Source organism: Zalophus californianus, chromosome 6, assembly GCF_009762305.2.
Source record: "Zalophus californianus isolate mZalCal1 chromosome 6, mZalCal1.pri.v2, whole genome shotgun sequence".
NCBI classification, from domain to species: domain Eukaryota; kingdom Metazoa; phylum Chordata; class Mammalia; order Carnivora; family Otariidae; genus Zalophus; species Zalophus californianus.
In genome coordinates, this window is record NC_045600.1 from 77848505 (window position 1) to 77871648 (window position 23144).

Genomic DNA, 23144 nt, shown 5'->3' on the forward strand with positions numbered 1-23144 from the left:
AAAAAGAAGCAAGGCTCCAGGTATAAGAGGTGTCTGAGACATGAAGAAGCACTGACCATCAACATGGATAACACTCTTAACTTTTTGGTTTTGAAGCAAAGAAGAGAAGTAGCTAGAGGAATAACTAGAGTGGAGGGAGGGAATCTTCAGAATGGCAGAGATGGTGGTATGTTTCAGTATGATGTGAGAGAGAAGGAAGCTACTGGAGGGGTGAGTGATTGCTGCTCATGGGATCCAGAGCACAGTAAGGGGGTGAGCCATACGTGGGAGGAAGTGTACTTTTCCCAGTTACAGGAAGCAAAAATATGCAAGGGTGGTGCTCAGAGGCAGAGGGATTCCCAGGATGATGGTTTCTATTTTCTTTGTGAAGAAACAAACCATCCAGGGGAAAAGTGAAGGGGACTGAATTTTGAGGAGAGAAGGAATGCAATAGCCATTATGGAGAATGGGTAGATAAGTTTTCCAGAGAAATATGAGATTGCTTGGCCATGCTGAAGATTGAATAAAATGATTTCTGCAATTTTGTGTTTAAATATTCTATGATAATATCCAGGTTAACTCATAATTGACATCATGGCAATCCCAAGCCTTATATGTCTATTCTACAAAGAACCTCTACATGTTTGACACCTGAACTCATAACTTTAAATTTATGGAGCAGCTTACAAAAAGCCCTTTTGTCAAAGCCCCAGTCTCTCCTTTCCCAGGTTCTCTTTCTTTTACACCCATAATTTTAATTTCATTATTTATTTACATTGTTTTTTTCAGAAGCAAAATTTAATCTGATGATAGGGAATAGATGTAAACATAGATATGTTGGCCATAACACAAATTGCTGTGAGAAAAGTCCTATCAGAGTAGCATAAAAAAACATGTCATCAACTTAAATTATCTAGAAATCAAATATAATTTGTCACAATTATATTCTCATTTCATTTTAATTTTTATCTTTGTTACTTGCCTCACATATATTAGATGGTTACTGACGTTTAGTGAAAAAAGGAATAAACATTTCAGGGATTTCTAAGCATTTGGTACATATTGATAAACCATAAAATAATCAAGTGCAAATAACTGAAAGAAAATCCAAAAACCATAAAGTTAGTAAAGAAGGTAGTAACTGCTAGCACATCACATTAATTATATTAACAATATTCAGAGATAATGTTGATAAATTAAGAGATGGGGAGGGGAACATGATAACTTATTAGAGGAGTTCAGTTCTTTCACAGAAGCAAGGTAATTTTCTTTTTTCCATCATAACTGTGAAATGAAATACTCTCATCATTATACTCCTTTAGTTGTCATTGCCATGCAAATAACATTTGCCCCAATCTCTCATAAAATATAATAATAACAGTTAATAGAAAATAATGAAAATAACTAAATCTTCTTTAAAGTTTCGAACACATTTAGGATTTGACAATCATAATGGGTTAAATGATTGTTACTTGAAACCTTAAAATAATTTTTTTTTGCTACTCTGCAAGTTAATTTCCTAATTGGTAAAAGAGAAGAGATTAGATTAGATCATCTCTGAAGGAAGTTCCTACTCACATTTTTGATTGAAAAGCATCTGATCACAGAGACTATCAGCTACTTTAGGAGTATAGTACTTCATATATAGCATACAATGTCCATGTTAATAAAAAAAACCTTCTGACAGGACAGTTTTCTTTTAGGAATAGCTTACTTCTTTATTCAGACCAAAAAACTGGTAATGATTTTCATAATTAATTTTTGATATCTTCATATCCATTAATTTTTTTCACAAAACTATATCATGAATGCTATCAGAGTTTTTCCAAAATAAAATTAATTTTATAATCATATCATGGCCTTATTTTTTTCTTCCTTTAGATGCCTATATTTTGAGAAATAGTATAAATTCTTACCTCTAAGAGATAAGGTTCCATTTGATCCAGGGTTTTTCCAAGATGCTTATCTGGATCTAAACCTGCCAAGAAAGATTACAATTTTTTTTTTTTTTTAGGTAACTATCAGATTGGAAGTCTAAAGACATATTCCTCCCCTTCCCTTGGCCTCTCCTTGCCTAGGAAACCAGTATGTGATTATTTCAAATTGCTTTGATCCTAAAGTAAAATGTATTTGGCTCGTATTTACTTTCCTATTCCCCTTGGGTAACCGGTTTTCTTGCTCCTGAAAAATAAGTTCCATACCAAATCATTTCATTGCACTGTGTCAACTTCCAGATGCATTGTTTTAATCCATTTTAGAGCAACAGTAATTTAGATGGAAAAACAGGTATCATTTCAAACATAGGACATTTATATCCTTGGTATTTTAATTATTACGGTTATTTTACTCATGGACAATAGTGAGAATTTTCTTATGTATCTCTGTTTTATCTAACTTTAAAATTCTAACTTAGAGAGTAAGAGTAGAAAATAGAAGAGCGGTAGACCCTTATGCCTATATATTTAATTCACTTCATAGGAGGACACAGATATGGACACAAATAATTATATTCTCAAATTAAATGACATTTCATTTCAATGACCACTTGTCTGATAATATATTTTCTAAACAAAGATAGAGACAACTCTGAAAAATCATTATTGTACCAATGGCATGTGCACAATCTTAAAGATGTTCAACTACAGAGTTTATGTAGGTGACAAGGTATAGGCAGACAAGTAAGGGCAATAAACTCTTCCCACATACGAAAACTAACTTGCCAGGGAAGAAAAAGTTACATGCCACAAGTTTGCTATGAAATGAAAGAATTCATTTTAGATATTACATCCATAATACATTTAGATATTTATACACATAATACATGTATTGACTTAGTCTCATTTAAATAAGTTATTTTTATTTTTTGTTGGCTTAAATTATTTAGCTTATTAATTACACAAACTGATTAATAATTTTCTGCTTCTAGTTGGATGCCTGTTTTGGTAACATGTTATTTCTTATATCACATATCAGAAGAAGTGAAGTCAGGCAAAGATTGAAAACTCTTTTGCCATTGAGTATTTTTAGGTGAAACTCAAGGCAAACAACTCAGATCAATAGCACTAGACAGATTTTTCATGTCAACTCCCTTCACAGCAATCTTATTCTCATGGTATATTCACTAAAATTAAAATTTCCAGGAGATGGGTGAACATGTAGATGAACCAATCACTGATTCTGTCCAGTTCCTCTACTTCTATCACCATTTAGCAATTCAGTATTTAGAATGAATAAGTAAATGAAATACTTTGAAAGAAACACCCATGTAATCACCACCCAGATTTAACGAGCATTAATGTGCTGTATTTCCTCTACAACATTTTTTTTAAAAGAAATAACCACCACCAACACAACAGAACATAACAGTATATCTACTCTTAATCTATATCCCCTACACTTCTACATGGTAACCACTCTTTTGAAGTTGGTGAGTTACTAATAATGTTTTTATAATTTTACTACAAATGTAGGTATCCAGTGTTTAGTATTGTTCATGTATATTAAATTTTTACATGAATAATACAAACTTTAATTTGATTTTTTCAATTCACATTACTGAGATTTACTTATATTGATTACCGTGGCTCTAGTCCATTCATTTTTTTATTGTATTCTATTCCATTATATCGATAAGCCAGAATTTAATTCTACATTTTCCAGCAGATGGGTATTTGGGCCCTGGGTTGTTCCTAATTTCTGTTTTGCCACAAGTACTTTTTATGCTGCAGTGAATATGCTTTTATATGAAATTACCATGATATATAATTGTATATATTACTGTATATATGCACGTGTGTGTGTATAATCTTTAAGTCTATTAGATATTGCCAAATTGCTCTTCAAAGCAGTATTACCAATTTGTACTTCCACTATCAGGACATAGAATTCCTACCTCACATAATGCAAAAATAATTTAGTGGTGTCAGAATTTTAAATCTTTGCTAATCTGATATATAAATATATATAAAATTGTTTTAGATACTTGTTTTCATTTTCTTTTTTTTTTAAAAAAGGTTTTATTTATTTATTTGACAGAGAGAGACATAGCGAGAGAGGGAACACAAGCAGGGGGAGTGGGGGGAGGGAGAAGCAGGCTTCCTGCTGAGCAGGGAGCCCGATGTGGGGCTCGATCCCCCAACCCTGGGACCATGACCTGAGCTGAAGGCAGATGCTTAATGACTGAGCCACCCAGGCGCCCCTAATTTTCATTTTCTGATTATTATTAAAAGTAAGAACCATACCCAACACAGATGGTTTCCTAGGTGAATTCTACTAATTTTTAAGGAAGAGTTATTCTACTATATTTAAGGAAGAGTTAATACTTACTCTTCTCGAACTATTCCAAAAAGTAGAAGAGAAGGAAAACTTCCAAATTCATTCTATAAGGCCCACATTACCCTGATAATGAAAATCAGATAAAGAAACTACAGAAAAAGAAAACTACAGGCCAATACCTCTGATGAACATAGATAAAAATCCACAGTAAGATATTAGCGAACTGAATCCAACAATACATTTAAAAAAACATCATTCACTATGATCATGTGGGATTTATTCCAGGGATACAAGGGTGGTTCAGTATTTGCAAACCAATCAAAATGATACACCAAGTTAGCAAAATAAAGGATAACAGCTATACGATCATGTCAATAGGTGCAGAAAAAGCATTTGACAAAGTACAACCTTCATTCATGATAAAAACTCTCAACAAAGTAGGTTTAGAAGGAACATAGCTCAACATAATAAAGGCCATATATGAAAAACCTACAGCTAACTTCATTCTAAATTGTGAAAAACAAAGCTCTTCCTCTAACATCAGGAACAAGACAAGCATGTCGACTCTCTTCCCTTTTATTTAATATAGTACTAGTGGGTGCCTGGGTGGCTCAGTCGTTAAGCATCTGCTTTCGGTTCAGGTCATGACCCCAAGGTCCTGGGATCGAGTCCCACATCAGGCTCCCTGCTCAGCGGGAAGCCTGCTTCTCCCTCTCCCACTCCCCCTGCTTGTGTTCCTGCTCTCGCTATCTCTCTCTGTCAAATAAATAAATAAATAAAATCTTAAAACAAACAAACAGTATAGTACTAGATGTCCTAGACATAGCAATCAGGCAAAAAAAGAAGTAAAAGGCATCCAAATTGGTAAGGAATAAGTAAAACTTTCACTATTTGCAGATGACATGATACTATAGAATATATGGAAAACCCTACAGACTCCACCAAAAAAAACTGCTAAAACTGATATATAGATTTAATAAAGTTGTAAGATAGAAAATTAATACACAAAAAATCTGCTGCATTCCTATACACTAATAATGATAGCAGAAAGAGAAATTATGAAAATAATTCCATTTAAAATAGCACCAAAAAGAACAAAATACCTATGAATAAACTTAGCAAAGGAAATGAAAGACCTATACTTCAAAAGCTATAAATCAATGATGAAAGAAAGTGAACTTGACACAAACAAATGGAAAGATATTCCATGATCACTGACTGGAAGAACCAATACTGTTAAAATGTCCATACCACCTGAAGCAATCTATAGATTTAATGCAATCCCTATCAAAATACCAATAACATTTTACATGGAACTAGAACAAATAGTCCTAAAATTATATGGAACCACAAAAGACCCCAAATAGCCAAAGCAATCTTGAGAAAAAAGGACAAAGCTGGAGGTATCACAATTCCAGATTTCAGGATATACTATAAAGCTTTAGTGATAAAAACAGTATGGTACTGGTACAAAATAGGGTTATATAGAACAATGCAAAACAGATCTATAGTTACAGAGATCAACTGAACAGAATGGAGAGCACAGAAATAAACCCACACATTTATGGTCAATTAATCTATGACAAAGGAGGGAGGAATAAAGAATATACAATGGGGAAAAGACAGTCTCCAATAAATGGTGCTGGGAAAACCAAATGAATGAAACTGGACCACTTTCTTATACCATATACAAAAATGAAATGGATTAAAGACCTAAATGTGAGACCTAAATTCATAAAACTCCTAGAAGAAAACATAGGTAGTAATTTCTTTGACATCAGCCATAGAAACATTTTTCCAGGTATGTCTCCTGAGGCAAGGGAAACAAAGGCAAAATCCAACTACTGGGACTATATCAAAATAAAAAGTTTTGCACAGTGAAGGAAACCATCAACAAAACAAAAAGCAACTACTGAATAGTTGCAAATGATGTATCCAGTAAGGTGTTAATATCCAAAATATATAAAGGGGGAATTTCCACAACTCAGCATCAAAAAACCCCCACAAATAATCTATTTAAAAACCAGCAAGAACCTGAATGGACATTTTTTTTCAAAGACATACATATGGCCAACAGACACATGAAAAAATGCTCAAAATCACTCATCATCAGGGGAATGCAAATTAAAACCATAATGAGGTATCAATTTACACCTGCTGGAATGGCTAAAATAAAAAAAAACACAAGAAATAAGTATTTGTGAGCATGTGGAGACAAAGGAACCCTTGTGCATTGTTGGCGGGACTGCAAACTGGTGCAGCCAATGTGGAAAACAGTATGGAGGTTCCTGAAAAAATTATGCTTTATGTATTTGAGAGCTATGTTGTTATGTGCATACACACTCACAATTTCTAAAACTTTTTGATAAGATTATTCCTTTTATCAAGTGATGACCTATTCATCTGCATATATCTTCATACATGATTTTTATCTTATATTCTATTTATCAACATTACAACACCAACTTTATTTTGTTAATATTTTACTGGCACATATTTTTCCATTATTTATTCTCAAATTTTCTGTGTGCTTTTGTTTTAGATGCCACTTATAAACTACATATAACTGGGTTTTTTAAAAATTTTATCCTATCTTATAAATACAACTCTAAAGAATGGAGTTTAACCATTTTACATTTTTAACATTTTATGTTATATGTCTGGATCTGTTTCTATCATCTTATAGACTTCCTGTTTTATTAAGCTTTATACATATTTGTTCCTCTGCTATTTTCTGCCTCATGCTGTATTGAAAGGATTTTTGTCTGTTTGCTGATTAAGAAGCTGTGGACTGAATTTCTACTCTTTCAGTAATCACTTGTAATTTTTTTCAAAGATCCCATTTATTTATTTGACAGAGAGAGAGAGAGAGCACAAGCAGAGAGAGCGACAGGCAGAGGGAGAGGGAGAAGAAGGCTCCTGCTGAGCAGGGATCCTGATGCAGGGCTTGATCCCAGGACCCTGGGGTCATGACCTGAGCAGAAGGCAGACACTCAACTGACTGAGCCACCCAGGCACCCCAATCGCTTGTAATTTTTAACATACATTCAAAACTATATTTTTGAAGTCTAAATGTATTATCTAAGAGTTATGAATCTTAGAATATAAATTTAACAATTTGTTTAACACCCTTTTGACTGAGGGAAGTTAGCATGTTTTCACTAGATACTAAATAAGCCCCACCATTTCAGTTGCTATTACTGTGTTAACTTGTAACATTTTGTCAAGAAAAAATTAAGCCCACCAACATATTTTACAATGTCTATGTTCCCAACTGTTTCTCATTCATTTCTCCTACAATTCAATCTATTTCTAACTGAAATCCATTCTTTATTTTTTTACTGAAGATCTGTGAGTGGTAAAGTCTCTGAGGTTTTAGATGTCTTATAATGTCCTATTTCACTCTCATCATTACATAATAATTTGGTTGTAATATACTACTTCTTTAGAAATTAGTCGTTCTTAATAAGATTTATGCTGTCAGTCTGACAGTGGTTCCCCTATAAGAAATATTTATTTTTTCTGTGCAAAATTGTTTTTCAATGTCCTTGAGACACTCTGTAATTTTAATATGTGTGGATGCATGTTTACTTTTATTTATACTGTACAGAACCTAATATACACTTTCAATTCTAAAACTTACACTTTTCTTCAAGTCTAGAAAATTTTCAGTCATTATATCTGTAAATACTATTTTCTGCCTTTTCTTCTATTTTTTTTCTGAAACATCTATTACACAAATATTGCAATTTCCAATGTATCCTGCATATTTTTAAATGGCTCTTAAAATTTTTTTTCTCTCTCTCTATGTTGCCTTTTGGGTCATTTTTTTCCTGCTTCATTCATTCTTTCTTTGACTTGGCTCACCTAGAGTTTATTCTGCCCACTGAGCTTTTTGTTTTTTAAGTGACTGTACGTTTCATTTCCAATATTTCTAATTGGTTACTTTTCATGTCACCTTGTTGCTGTTTCACTGTGACTTATTTTTCTTCTTTTTTTAAAAGATTTTGTTTATTTATTTGACAGAGAGAGAGAGAGCACACAAGCAGGGGGAGCGGCAGGCAGAGAGAGAAACAGGCTCTCCGCTGTCTCCATGCGGGACAGTATGATTTATTTTTCTAATTGATTGCTCTTTCTTTAATGGATGTTTTATTTTTCTTTATCTCTTTGAGGTTCTCCCTCATATGGGGCACTTTCAGTCTCTGCTTTCCCCCAGGATTATAATCTCCCAACTGTTTTTGCTTGTTTCCTAACCCTCTGTATTATAGCCCCATGGTTCAGTCCTGCTTACTATTTTGTGTCTACTCATTTCTACTTCACAGAGACGTTTATAATTTTTTCCAGCATAGATATGTCTTTCATACTTTTCCTTCATAAATTCATATAAAGCATGAATGTACAAGACTAGCATGAATGGAAGTTACTGTTTATCTTTCCTTCCAACTCCTTGATTCTTACATATCGGTCAAACAACATAACCTATCTTACTCAGCATTTAGGCACACACCATTAAAATCAAAGTCTCTCATGAATGATAATTTCTGTTTTGCTTCTTTGTAAGGGTCTGGGAATAAACAAATGCCTGTCTACAGTCATGAAGGGAATTTAAGAGCGTATGGTTTTACACAGGTAAGACTGGGAGATCAAACTGATCTTCCCATTTTTCTTACAATCTTTTAATTCATTACAGAATCATCAAGTCTCAGCTCTGAACTGTTAACGTATAGAAATGGCCGTTGCATCTCATTTCAGTGATTGCTGCATTCCATGATGTAGATAAAGTAATTTTGTTTGCCTTTAGATAAGAGTCAGTAAAATATGTAAACATAAGCCACATGGGGCACACGTTTTTCCACATGAATCTGTGATCAACACACAAGCACACTATGTTAAAAATTAGTTGATTATTTCAATATTTTTCTGTATTCATAGAAATATTTTCAATTTATTTATTCCTGGGCTAAGCACTGAACACTCTGTGGCACTAAAAATATTAGTTCAAAACTTAAAACTTAAGGAAGATTTTCAAATATTTTCCTGAAACACATTATAGACCATTTCAATACAGTCGAAAATTATTGTAAAGCTATAAAATAGCTAAAATAAAAGAGCTACATTTCTTTTCTCTCCAGAGTTAATAATGAAATAAGCTGCATGTGTAAGTCTTTATAGTATGGTAACAGGGTCTGAGTCATGTTCAGTGAGCATGGTAGGTGCTGCTATGATGGTCTGATGCTTCAGACGCTTCACACAGGGAAGACGACCAATCAGTAACATTTCACATACACAAAGCAATAGATGATTTCACTGGACATATAAAAACCAAGAGAATGGCAGGACCTGAGAAATAAACAACTTTGACACATTATAAATTTATCTGAGGTTAGATCTGGTGATTTTGGTGGGCTTCTTTGGCATGAAAAATGATTTAAAAGTTCTTATCTCATGATCTGATACTATTTTAATAGCTATAATTCTTTTCTGAAAGGTGTCTAAGTTTCATAATGAAACCATCTAGATTCAATCTAATAGTCTCCATATTCTCTTGAATGAATCTTTCTACTTTAAATCAACACTGTATATGATACACACTTGGGTCAGGCTAACATATTCCACTGTACGTGATTATGACTACTTGAGTCCTTTTCTCCTGATACTTTGCTGGGTAATCTGAGTGCAATCTGTCTTTGCTTCCATTTTTCTGTTCATTAGAAAGTGACAAATCATTGGGGACTTCATCATCACTGCCCATATGACATGCCCATATGAAATTTCAGACTGCTTTTATAAAATCTTTTCTTGGATAAGATCCAGAGATCACTAGCAATTCAAGCTACTCTCTTTGAGAAATCAACGGCCTAAAACCACCCTGATCTCAGAGATCTCTTCTAAATCAGTTGACACTATCACACGTGGGATGATATTAGTCAGGGATGTGGTAGGAAGATTATTCATCCTATCCCAGAATATAGTCAGACATGGAATTTTTCTTAAGAAATCTTTACTGCCTAGAACACTTATGATTCCATAAATATTAAACTACATGCAAATGAAAACTCTCTGTAACTTATTTTTATAAATATAATGAAAGATTGAATATTTAATTTTCTTACACATCCACATATTTTTTCACAAGTTTCCTCATTTAGAAACATTCTAGCATTGTATGTACAGTCTTTATATTTAATTTCTCTAAATGGAAAAATATTATTATTTAAAAAAATTTAAAACAAGGATCTGGAGAAACAAATCACTTTAACATGAAAAAACTGTTAGCTTATCTATAATTATGAAGCCCAAGGATGTCAGTCTTTTATCTCATGTATTTTTGGTTTGGGTATTTTTTTTTAAAGATTTATTTATTTATTTGAGAGAGAGAAAGCACAAGCAGGAGGGCCAGAGGGAGAGAGAATCTCAAGCACACTCTGTGCTGAGTGTGAAACCTGATGGGGGCTTGATCTCAGGACCCTGATAACACAACCTGAGTCGAAACCAACAGATGTTCAACCAACTGTGCCACCCAGGCACCCCAGGTTTGGGCCTTTAAAAAAAAATTTTATTTGTTTGACAGAGAGAGAGAGGGAGAGCGAGCACAAGCAGGGGAGCAGCAGAGGGAGAGGGCGAAGCAGGCTCCCTGTTAAGCAGGGAGCCTGATGTGGGGCTCGATCCCAGGACCCCAGAAAAATGACCTGAGCCAAAGGCAGACGCTTACTGACTGAGCCACTCAGGCGCCCTGGTTTGGGTATTTTTTAACTAGATGATATGCATGGAGAATTCTGATGTTCTTGAATGTCTCTCCTAACTGAGTCCTTCATAACTGAAAATGGAAGGTCGGGGTCAGATTAGTATCAAAAAATATTTTTATTATCGGGTTTATTTTTTAACTTTCATGCTTTAAATGGTTTAAAGAGAAACAGTTTAAATAATGAAGTCAATGTTTGAGTTAAAATTTAACACAAAGGTTAGACATTAATAACTTCTCAGTTTAATTTCTTGTTTTACTAGTAAGAATCCGCTTACACTTCTAAGTACAAGCAAAGATGCTAATATACCAATATATTTGTATTATATTCTATTACATAGTCATTTTATGTATGTATGTATGTATGTATGTATGTATGTATGTATGTATGTAATCTCCATACCAATGTGGGGCTTGAAGTCACAACCCTGAGATCAAGAGTCGCATGCTCTACCGACTGAGCCAGCCAGGCACCCCATATACAGATTCATTTTAAAGTATAAGAATATATAACAATACCTCAGTAATTTTTAAAGCTATCATATACATTCATTCTATTTTCAATTTTTAAGCAATAGCCATTTAACTGGTATATGTAGTCAGTCCCAAAGGCATATAATCTCTTTCTTTAAATAAACCCTACTATCTAGACCCAATACAATTTCAGTATAATTTGAAAATTTCTCTCCTAATCTTTGTAATGTGATCATTCCCATTTTATTTTATATAAAATTGCATTATGTTAAAACCCTTTGAGGGGCTGTGAAAAGCCTATGAAAAAGCCACAATGGTTCATGAGCTTTTTCAATGAAATTCAACTTTATCTAAAAGCTTCAATTTATCCCGGTCCTTGAAAAAGATGTTTCTTTTTTTATATACATTCAATTTTGGTGTCTTTTCTTGTGAAGCCTGGCTCATGAATGGACATAAACTATGCTTCCCCAAAACCATAACAGTCTGTTTAATTTACCTCCCTGAATCAGCAAGTGGTAGAATGCGAGTCTCAATGTATCTATCTCCCCTATGAAAACCTTTTTAATCATTGGGAAGGTTATATTTATTAATGTTAATATACATATCAATATCAAGAAATATCAATATTAATAAAGAAGATGATTACAATCCATAGAGTAAATTTTAACTCAAATACATAAATAAGTTACTTAAAAGTTACTAACAAATTTTTCTCCAAAGTGCAGAAAAAAATTTACTATAAATCCTGATACCTAACCATTTAATCATGTCTTATAGACATTCCTTGATGGAAGCTCGGTGGATGAATAAACCCACAACAAGACCTAGGCACTGGCTAACTCCATGCAGAATTAAGAAATTAATTAGGAGGAAGAACCATAATTTGCAGAGCTGACATCTATTTTACTTTACTTTCATGTATCAATGGGAAGCAATTACAGTTCAATTAAAATATTCAATTTTATTACTTTACTGACTGACCTTGAAGTTAATGCCTGTTTTATTTAATTGCATCATCTATGAATAAATGTTAACCCTACAATGTTAAGCCCCATTATTTTCAATGCATTTTTCAACTTCTCAACTGAATTATATCAATTTATTATCTACTGTCATGAAAGCAAGTGGAGGTTTATTTCTTCATGACAGCCCAATATATGATGAGAGAAACATCACAAAATGTTTGATAATGCTATTTTTAAGAGTCAAGTAAAATGAATTGTGTTCTCATCTTAACTTTTGTAGCCTAGACTTTTACTGTAAAATCGGTAGGTGGTATCAGAAGAGGTATAATCACTCTGAGAAGCAATTTCCGGTTTGCCTATAATTCTTGATAAATTCAGTACAGACAGGAATGGAGCATTCCATGTATCTTCAAAAGCTACGCATACCACCCCCCCCCAATAATCTCTTCCTATTTCTACCAGATTGACCAGCCACCAGAATAAGTAGATCCCATTTAAAAAACTAATGGTTTTGCTGGTAAATACAACTTCTTTTTTGTTGTTGTTGTTCCTAGACTCCAGTTGAGCACACCATTATTCTACAAATGAGCATTTTAGAAATAAAACTACTAAACTTATGTTAAAATGAACAGATAAGACTGATTATGCAATCTCCAAAGTAAAGACAAGCTCACATATTCTGAAAGTTCAATATTTATTTCACTCTCCAGATTTTCCATTTCTACAATTAGACCACTAAATGCTTAACCTTAGAGGCTGCACTGGAACTCATCTCAACATAGCTTCGTTCTGAAATCCATTAATTGGTATTTTACTTCAGTGTAAGTAATATAAAGGAGACTAAGATACTTTATAGATTCACCTTTAAGATCCATGACATCCATAAAATGAGTGACTAATAAATCATATTAAGTATAATTATGCAATTAGTGATAATCAATACTTGCTGTTGATCCCAAATGGTCCTTTTTTCTACCTTTAAGAACATTATACAGTTAACATGTAAAAAATGAATCAAAAATAAAAAATAATGAGTTTCAAACAGAGGGATTTTTTTAAAGGGGGGATTTGAAATTATTTATTTCAAAAACATCTTCCTAACTTTTCATAGTAGTATTTAACATGATAAGTACTGGAAACTGGAAGAAGCTCAAAGTGAGTAGGGAGTGTCTGAAGGAGTAAAAGTTGTGGTTAAAAAAGTAGACAGAAGCCAGATCCTACAGGGCCTTGTGTTTCATCTTAAAGAATTTACACTTGAATATCAGGCCACAGAGAAGACAGAGAAATGCTAAGCAGAGGAATGACATGATCCAATTTGACTTTCAGAAAGATCATTCTAGCTACAGTCTAATTCCTTGGCAGGAAACAAGACTGAAGGCAAGAAGGCAAATAAAGGGGCTGCTACAATAATGCGAGAGAATGTAACTGACAAGGCAATTGGTATGAAAGGAAAAGAACAGATTTGAGAGCAACATATAATAGGTAGGATATATAGCACTTGCTGATGAACTAGGTATGGGAAATACAGGAAAGAGAAAAGCTAAGGATGATTTTCAGGTTTCTGACTTTTGGATAAATTTAAAGATGGTGATAATATTTACTTCAGGTATAGGACAATAACAGAAGAAGATTTGGGAAGGAAAATAAAGGTAGAATCAATTTAGACATGTATTTGAGGTTCCAGAGAATCACCCAAGAAGAGATATCTAATTTGCAATTAGATATAAGGGGTTAAAGTTCAGTACAGACGTCTGGCCTAGAGATACTAATGTAGGGATAGAAACTATGAGATAAAAATACTCAAGGAGGATATGCAAAGTGAGAAGAGAAAATACAGGAAAGAGCTTTAGGGAATATCAAACTTTAATTGACACTGTAGTCAGAGAGCTGTCCAAAATACAAATCTGATCTGGTCATTTTCATTTTAAAAATCTTTCAGCCATATTCTGGGCAAGATGGTTATATGAGCACTGGCTTCTGATTCTTTCTTTTTCTTCCTGTGATGGTTAATTTTATGTGTCAACTTGAATGGGTCATGAAGTTCCCAGATTAAAACATTGTTTCTGGGTGTATCTGTGAGGGTGTTTCTGGATGAGACTGGTATTTGAATCTGTGGTCCTAGTGAAGTAGACTGCCCTCCCCAATGTGGGTGAGCCTCAATCAATCCATTAAGGGACTGGGTAGAACAAGGCACAGAGAAAGGAGGAACATACCTCCCTTTTCCTGTCTCAGTGCTTAAATTGGGACATAATCACATCTCCTCTTGCCTTTGGGCTTGGATTTACATCATTGGCTCCCCTCATTCTCAGGTCTTCCAACTTGGACTAAATTACAGCACTAGTTTTCTTGGGTCTCCAACTTGTAGGCAGCAAACCGTGGGACTTCTCAGCTTCCATAATCATGTAAGTCAATTAATTCTTCATAATACATCTCCTTTTATAATTTATTGGCTCTGTTTCTCTGAGGAATACATTGCCTAATACAGTTCTCCATTCCAAACCCCACTAAAAAAAATCACTGAATAAAGGAAGAAAAGATCAGGATTGAAACTACCCAGAACTTGAACTAAATTCTGCTTGAGTGAAGATGTAATCAAATTCAAAGTCTGTCCTAAGACCTTTCCAGTGAAAGAATAACTTGTTAGAAAAACAAGCAAAGGGGACTCTAGAGAATCCTGATAATAGCCCATATTTCAGATCTTGCATTTTGACATGCAATTCCTCATCTGGTTCTTAACGTTAAGTTTATACTGACTGTGACCTATATACATTTATACAAATTTGGGACATCAACCAATAAAATAGTACCTATCTGAAAGAGAATTCACCAGAGGACAAACCCTATAAACTTTATAACATATCCTTACTCCAAGCAACTTTAATAGATAAATATTGGGCCCCTAACTAATATAGGATAGTCTCACTTTCCAACCATGGCAAATACAGAATAATATTGGTTTTAAGGTACTAAACACAAATATCTGTTTGGACAATATAGTGTTTAAATAGTCTTACAACTGAATAGACAAATAGAAAAAGATTTGTGGACTTACTTTCCAGAAGGAGTTTTCAGTTAATTGTTACATATTATCATGGAAGTTGTTTTAGTGTAAGTTGCCTGACACAGACAAATGTTACTACAGAGGGCTAGCTTTTTAATAGCTGCATTAAATAAGATCTTATTTTTTTGTGAATACTGCATTCTGCATATTTTTTATTTTTATAGAATGGAGAGAATTGGAGCTACTGGTTGAGATGAAGGTAGAAGGATAGGTTTTAGAAATATAATATAGTACATCTTTCTTATAAGGCAATATAGTATATATATTAATACACACAGTAGCTATGGGATGGACAGGATCTTATCTATTAAAAAATTCAAAGAACATATGCATACCAGCACCAAACAGTAATAGACACAACTTATTTTTAGAACAGCCTGCCCTACTGAGAGGGGAAAAAAAATGTTAGCAATAAAATGAACAAAATCAGCATTTATTTCCTTTGCTGTTATAATCTATTACTCCCCTTTACAGACTGAGCAAAGGCGCTCTATTCAGAGAGGGGGGCTGTGGGACTGGTAGTATTTGTATTTGAATCTTAAGGAAATATTATATCACATATACTCAGAATTTGATATTTAAACCTCAATTAATTTCCTCCTCAATTTAAAACAGTAGGTAATTTACAATATATTTGGGAAATGTTAAAAGTCTCAACTTTTGATGTTTTAATACTTAAGTTAGGAGTTTAAAAATTCTATGTTAAAGTATTTTGTATAAAGATAGAAATATATTTCTAATAGAATTAACTATACTTGAATGCACATTAAGTAACCTTTTTTAACAAAATAATTATTTGGACAAAGTTCAGGTAAAAAATGATATGTTAACTATAGAATATGAATGAATAATGCAAATTGCTTCTAACCTGTACTGTTCAGCATTATTTGCTAGGAAGGTTATTGTAATGAGTGGTTTTAATTATGTCCATTATTATCCAATTGAATGACAGAAGAGCACAATGTGGAGAAGCAATAATTAATATGCCTTATCTTGGCCAATTTGGGCAGTTACAAAAGAGGAAATAGATTAATATGACATACAGGAATTACCACAGGTGAGTATGTGTAGGAGTGGAACTCAGGAACTGGGAAGGTTGCAAAATTAAAGCTCATGTTCTAATTAGTATGGCCATCTTTGAATATTAACCCAGAGGGGCAGACTTTAAGAAGTATATATTAAAAATCTGAGGGGAAAAGAAAAAAGGTTAGCAGACCTCTAGGAGGGAAGTAAAGGACTTAAAAACTATCCAGGCTGCTTGGAAACAGATAAGGACGCTGGCCATGAGAGAGGTATGCACTATGTCATTATCTGAAAGGTCAAAAGAGAAATCTGTGGATTTCTCCACAGACATTTATGAACACACTTAAGGTATTTAGAACATTTTTTAACACTTAACATTTTTTTCTGAAATACTAAAAATATATTCTCAAAGAAAGAGAGGATCTGAAAAATAAAAAGACAAAAGGTAACATGAGGACTAGACAGCTAACATGAATGTTTGGACCAAGTGCTGACTTTCTCCCCATCAATGAGGACTTCCAGTGAAGACAGCAAGTGAGAGGAAGAGAAGCAGCAGAGAAGTTTAATTCAGTTTTGTTTGGCATTGACCTTGTCTGTACAGGATACTAGGGAAACGACTATTCCAAGGGCACTTTCTGAGAAAATCAGTGGGGCAGTAACAGAGAGCAATCTCCTAGGAGGAAATAATAGAGCAACTTGAGAAATTCCACAGCAATAAATCACCATGACCAGATGGTATTCAACTGAGAGTTACTGAAGTAAATAAAGTGTGAAATGGCTGAGCTACAGATGAGGATATGCAATGTATCTGGAAAACCAGAAACTGTTTTCAAATACTGCGACTTTGCTAATATGGTCACTTTTCTGTAGGAAAGAAAAAAACAATCAAATTAAGATTTATAGAATTACAGACCAGTGGCTCTCTTGGTGATAATGGAGAAACTGATAGAGTCTAATTAAGAATAGCTTCCTTCAACATCAGGATAAGGTTAACCTGCTAAGGTCAAATCACCCACTGAGTCTATAAAGAGAACACTGTTTTTCTCCATCCTATTAAACTTATCTGGAAATGTCAATAAAATACTAGATAGAAGTAAACCAGTAAATGTAATTTATTTGGGAATTACATGAAGCTTTTAACAAGGTCACATGAGACTATTGGGGAAAATAAATAAGCACAGTCTTTGGGAGGAGAGGCCACAAGAGAAACTTCTGTCATTAACTGTAAAACTTGCTAAGTATCGAGAACAAAGTTTCAGGGACAATTTCTCTTTTCTTCCCTAACACTAAGTTACTGCTTCCAAAAGTACAGATCACCTTCAAACTAGAAAAAAAAAAGAATTTCACTATAGACAAGATGCAGAGTAACAGAGTAGAAAAGAAAGGTATGCTCTGCAATCAAGAAGAAAACAAGAGAACAAAAGACAATGGCAAGATAAGCATGTAACAAAATTTTTACCTATCCAATGGAATATGAATACCATAACTGGGCTTAAATTTCTCATCACTGTGCTCTCTGTAAGCATCAGAGTCTAATAAAACTAGCAAGTAGTAAAGTAATGAGATGGACTTCTATATATTCAAATGAGGGCTGTCACCTTCAAAGTGGTAGTCTTTGCACACTATATGTTTATTCCAATAGTACTATATATTTGTCATTAAACCATTTCTAAAATTTTCTCTACAGAACCTGCCTTCAGAGCCAGTGGCATACTGTTCTGAAATTACCCAAAGGTGACAAAGCTTCATCCTTCGGCAATGGAGCCAGAAGCCATTAGGGAAGGATAGCATTTCCCCCCAAATGCAACTTTTGTTAGCCCAATTCTACAACCTCTGATTACCATCTCTGTGACATACAGCACAGGGGAGCCATCTCATGTGGGAAGAGGCAAGAGCCATGGAATAGAGGCTTGAAGAAATCACACAAAGGCCTGGGGCAACCTCCTATGCTATTATTTGAGAGTTCTCCAAATGTTAGAAAGTTCTCATACCAAACCAAGACATGTTTTGCCATATAACTTCCACTTGCTCTTAGAGTTGTCCTCTGAAGCCACGAAAAGTACTAGCAGTCTTTCAAATATTGTGGGTTGCTATAAAAATCCCCATTCTCCTTGGCCCAATAGCCTGCTACCTTCACTTCAGGCTAAATAGATAGTTCCTTTAAATAGTCTTCCTATGGCCCCATTGCTTGTCCTTTCATTGTTATGGTCACTCTCCACTCACTAAACTATAGATGTTCCTGTGTCCCATTTTAATGCAATCTTTCCCTCTGTTTAAAAAAGCAATTTCTGTTCATTTTAGGAAATATAAAAAGCATTAGCAAAAATTTTAGAATTTTCATGTTAACATTTTCTCGTGGTATCTTCTGCTAATCCACTGTCATTTTTATTTTCAGGTTTTTTTTTTTTTTTTATAAATACCTTTTGCATAGATCTGAGATCCAACTATTTATCCTGACTTTTTCTTAAATTGCTATAGCTCTAAACTTCTTAAATGAAGGTGCTATAATGAGACACAATATTCCACATTAACTCTGTTAATGCAACCCCTCAGATCTCTTTAGCTGCTTTGGCAGCCACAGTGTACCACTGACACATATGTGATGTCACACAACCTCAAAGGTTTTTCTCTCAAGTGCTAGTATTAAGTGATAGCTCACCCATCCTGTATTGTGGAGTTGGTTTTAGGGATTAACATTCAGAACTCTTTTTATCTACTCTTACTATACTTTACCTGGTCAGATTTAGACCCTACTCCCAATCAATGAATATGAATCAGTATTCTGAATGTATCATTCAAAGTATTAGTGATCCCAAGAACCTCTGTGTCATCTACATATTTTATGAGCATGCCCTTCGAGGGCTCATTCAAATAGTTGTTTAAAGGAAGAAAAGTGTAGGATAAAGAAAGAGTGATACAGGCCTTCCTACATGTGATACTGACTTATTATCAACTTCATATTAGTTTTATTTAACTAAATATGAATTGACTATTATATCACTTGTTTTTATCTTAATTATTTACATATATACATTTTACATGTAAAATCTGGTGTCTTTGAAAAACTCTAAGTAAATTAAAGCAAATTTTAAATATTAACAGAACTCAATATTGAAAGGATCTGTGTAATGAAAAAAATCTATCCCAAACATAAGTAATGCTTTGCTAACGCTGTTTTATTTTAACTGTATATTGGTGTGTAGTATTTATGAGTTAGGAGTGGTAAAAATTAAAACAGTGATTGAACAGGAGCTAGATCCTAGCAGATCATGGACATAAGAGCTAAAACTAGTCTGTGAGGGGAAAAAGTATGGGGGAGATTAATTTGTTAATGTGGAACTGTACCTTGAAACAAGGTTAACCTTGTTAATATGTAAAGACGGAATTAAGAAAGAAATAATCAAAATACGATATCTATCTGTTCAAATATATGTTAAGTGAACCTTGACCTTTTCCAGGGAAAGTATATAGAAAAAGGGGAACAAAGATGAAAGTAGTTTGAAGTCATGCTAATGCTAATGCATTAGGGACACAGATATAATAATTGTATACTATCAGCTACATTCACTTCTGAATGGAGTCTACTATTTGGTAATGCATTCATTACCACTTGGTTTATAAAGTACTACAGTTATTTACCTAAAAGATAAATAGATAACCTGTACTTTAACTTTTTTGCTACTTGATATGTTAAACAACCTTCATACTTAAAAAAAAAAAAAATGCAATTATTGAAGCACAGCTGAATGGCCCCAGAGCACACAGGCTCCATTAAATTTACTTACATCTAATTACTCCTGCCTGAGGCAGGTGAGAAATTTACTCTTATAAGATCTTTCTTTATCCGGTAGCCAAAAAATAAAATGAAATAAAATCAGTGATTTTCAATCTAATTACTATCTAAAACTATTTGTAGCACTTGCTCTTTCAGACCCTATAAAGCTGGGCTTTGTGCAATAAGCATTATAATTATGTTTTTAACTGCTTAATACAAACATTTCCTCCTAGAAAAATTAGTGTAAATCATCATCGATGTCAACTATGAATTCATTTCTTCTACTTTTCAAATTAAACATTTTAGGGTCATTTAAAAACATTGTTTTTAGAAACTGTGATACTGTTCCAGTTTCCCAAAACATGTAACTTTATATGATCTTAAATATCTTTTAAAAACCAAATAAAAATGTGAGATTAACAAGTACAGCTTAAGAAGCCAAAAAGCTCCAAGATTCAACCAGCCATAGTTCAGACACTGACTTTTCTGGACCTGTCAAAAACAGAAAAATACATCTCTTAGCTCCATTTCCATTGAAAACCACAGGCTTTGGGGCGCCTGGGTGACTCAGTTGTTAAGTATCTACCTTCAGCTCAGCTCATGATCCCAGGATCCTGGGATGGAGCCCCACATCAGGCTCCCTGCTCTGCGGGAAAGCCTGCTTCTCCCTCTCCCACTCCCCCTGCTTGTGTTCCCTGTCTCACTGTCTCTCTCTCTCTCTGTCAAATAAATAAATAAAATCTTAAAAAAAAAAGAAGAAAGAAAACCACAGGCTTTAATTGTCTTGTCTGTATTCCATCTCTTGCATGGGAAACTTCCAGTGATTTTTATAGGTGGAGATAGAAAGAGAGGTGTATTAGATTTATGTTATAGTACACTTATACAGCACCCATGCTTCTTTTTTGCCAAACAGGAAAATGAAACAGCAAATGAAGTGTATGAGAAAGCTCACCCACTAAGTATATTTGTTCACATATGTCACTACATATCAAAAGTCACTCATGATTACCCCTAGACCCATCTAGCAGTAATAATAATGTGTGTAACACGTTAAGCCATTCAAAAAACTTTCATTTTAGTAATAAATGTTTAGTAGGACAGATGTAAAACATTTGTTTTATTGATTAGAAAATGGGAGCTGTGAAAATGGAGGTCCTGGGTCTAAGTGGATTCTCTAGACTGCAAGGCTAAGACATGATAAAATCAGGCGCTGAAATGACATATTTTGATTCTGAATCCAGTCCTCTTTCTTAAAGATCAAGTTAAACCATAATAAAATAAAAAAGGTGCCCCTTAAACTATAGTGCATAGGCAGCAATGTGCTACAGTCTATAATGACCCATATTAACATGGCATACCATCTTAGAACAATTTTGTTATAAAAATTAAAGAAATAAATACACAAAACAATGGAATATAATGAGGATGAGCATTCTGATATTAGGCATACACTGAAAAGTCTAAGAGACAGCACAACAGATTATTATAATAGGCAGAGAGTAGTCCTCACTTTTGGCTGCCCCTTAGAATTAATCACTCAGCAAACTTTTAACAAATACCAATATCTATGCCTCACCCCAGAACCACCAAATTAGACTATCAGGGTGTGGGACCTACACATAAATACTTTTTCAAAGTCTCTCTGGAGGATTCTGATGTGCAACCATGGTTGAGAATGACTGATACAAAATATTACACAAGTGGGTGAACAAAATATGGACAAGGTTCTTCCAGTTAAATACAAGGCAAAGAAGTACATGAAAGAAGAATAGAAGAAAAAAATCCTACATGTTTGAAATGAGTAAGAATGGGAAATATCTTACAGAAGAGTATATTGCTGATTTATACTCCTGAAAGAGATACAATCTTCCAGATACAGTGTTTGCTGCAGCTGAGTTTCCTACCGTCATTCACTATCCTCTTGGGTGGTTTTCCAGACTCACATATATAACAGAGCTCTCAGACTAGGCAAAGTCCTACCAGAAATTAGCCCAATGAACACAACTAGAAAGAAAGAAAAGGGGCCTGATTGTAGGGAAGGAAGTGAGAAGAACTGTTTAATCAAATTGAAAGCATTTCCACATCCCAGGGGAGGAGGGAATAGGTACATCAATAAAAAGTGTAGGATTATTGCCAAAGCAATCTCAAATAAGAACAAAGCTGGAGGTATCACAATCCCAGATTTCAAGATACACTACAAAGTTGTAGTAATCAAAACAGTATGTTATACTGGCACAAAAACAGACACATAGATCAATGGAATAGAATACAGAGCCTAGAAGTAAACCCACACTTTTACAGTCAATTAATCTATGACAAAGGAGGCAAGAATATACAATGGAGAAAAGACAATCTCTTCAACAAATGGTGTTGGGAAAATTGGACGATGACATGTAAAAGAATGAAACTGGACCACTTTCTTACATCATATACAAAAATAAACTCAAAATGGATTAAAAGACCAAAATTTGAGACCTGAAATCATAAAACTTCTAGAAGAAAACATAGGCAGTAATTTCTCTGACATGAGCTGTAGAAACATCTTTCTATATATGTCTACTCAAGCAAAATTAAACTATTGGGACTACACCAAAACAAAAAGCTTTTGCACAGTGAAGGAAACCATCAACAAAACAAAAAAGGAACCTACTGAATGGGAGAAGATATTTGCAAATGATACATCTAATAAGGGGTTAATATCCAAAACATATAAAAAACTTATACAACTCAACACCAAAAAAAAAAACAAACCCCAAATAGTTTGATTAAAAAATGGGCAGAGGACCTGAACTGAACAGACATACAGATGGCCAACAGACACATGAAAAGATGCTCGACATCACTCATCAC

At 34.0% G+C, this 23144-nt stretch overlaps 1 protein-coding gene across 6 annotated transcripts in view; it reads right to left on the reverse strand.

Annotated features, from left to right (window-relative positions):
* The window catches only part of DPH6 (diphthamine biosynthesis 6), a 197008-nt gene that overhangs the window by 43112 nt on the left and 130752 nt on the right, over nt 1-23144 (reverse strand). For all 6 annotated transcript variants that reach the window (XR_003515801.2, XR_003515803.2, XR_003515805.2 and 3 more), the window contains one exon: nt 1896-1957. Coding sequence is in view for 2 of the 6 variants with exons in the window: in XM_027571277.2 (XP_027427078.1) it covers nt 1896-1957 (62 nt within the window). In the remaining 4 variants the exon portion in view is untranslated. The remainder of the gene's footprint in view (nt 1-1895; nt 1958-23144) is intronic.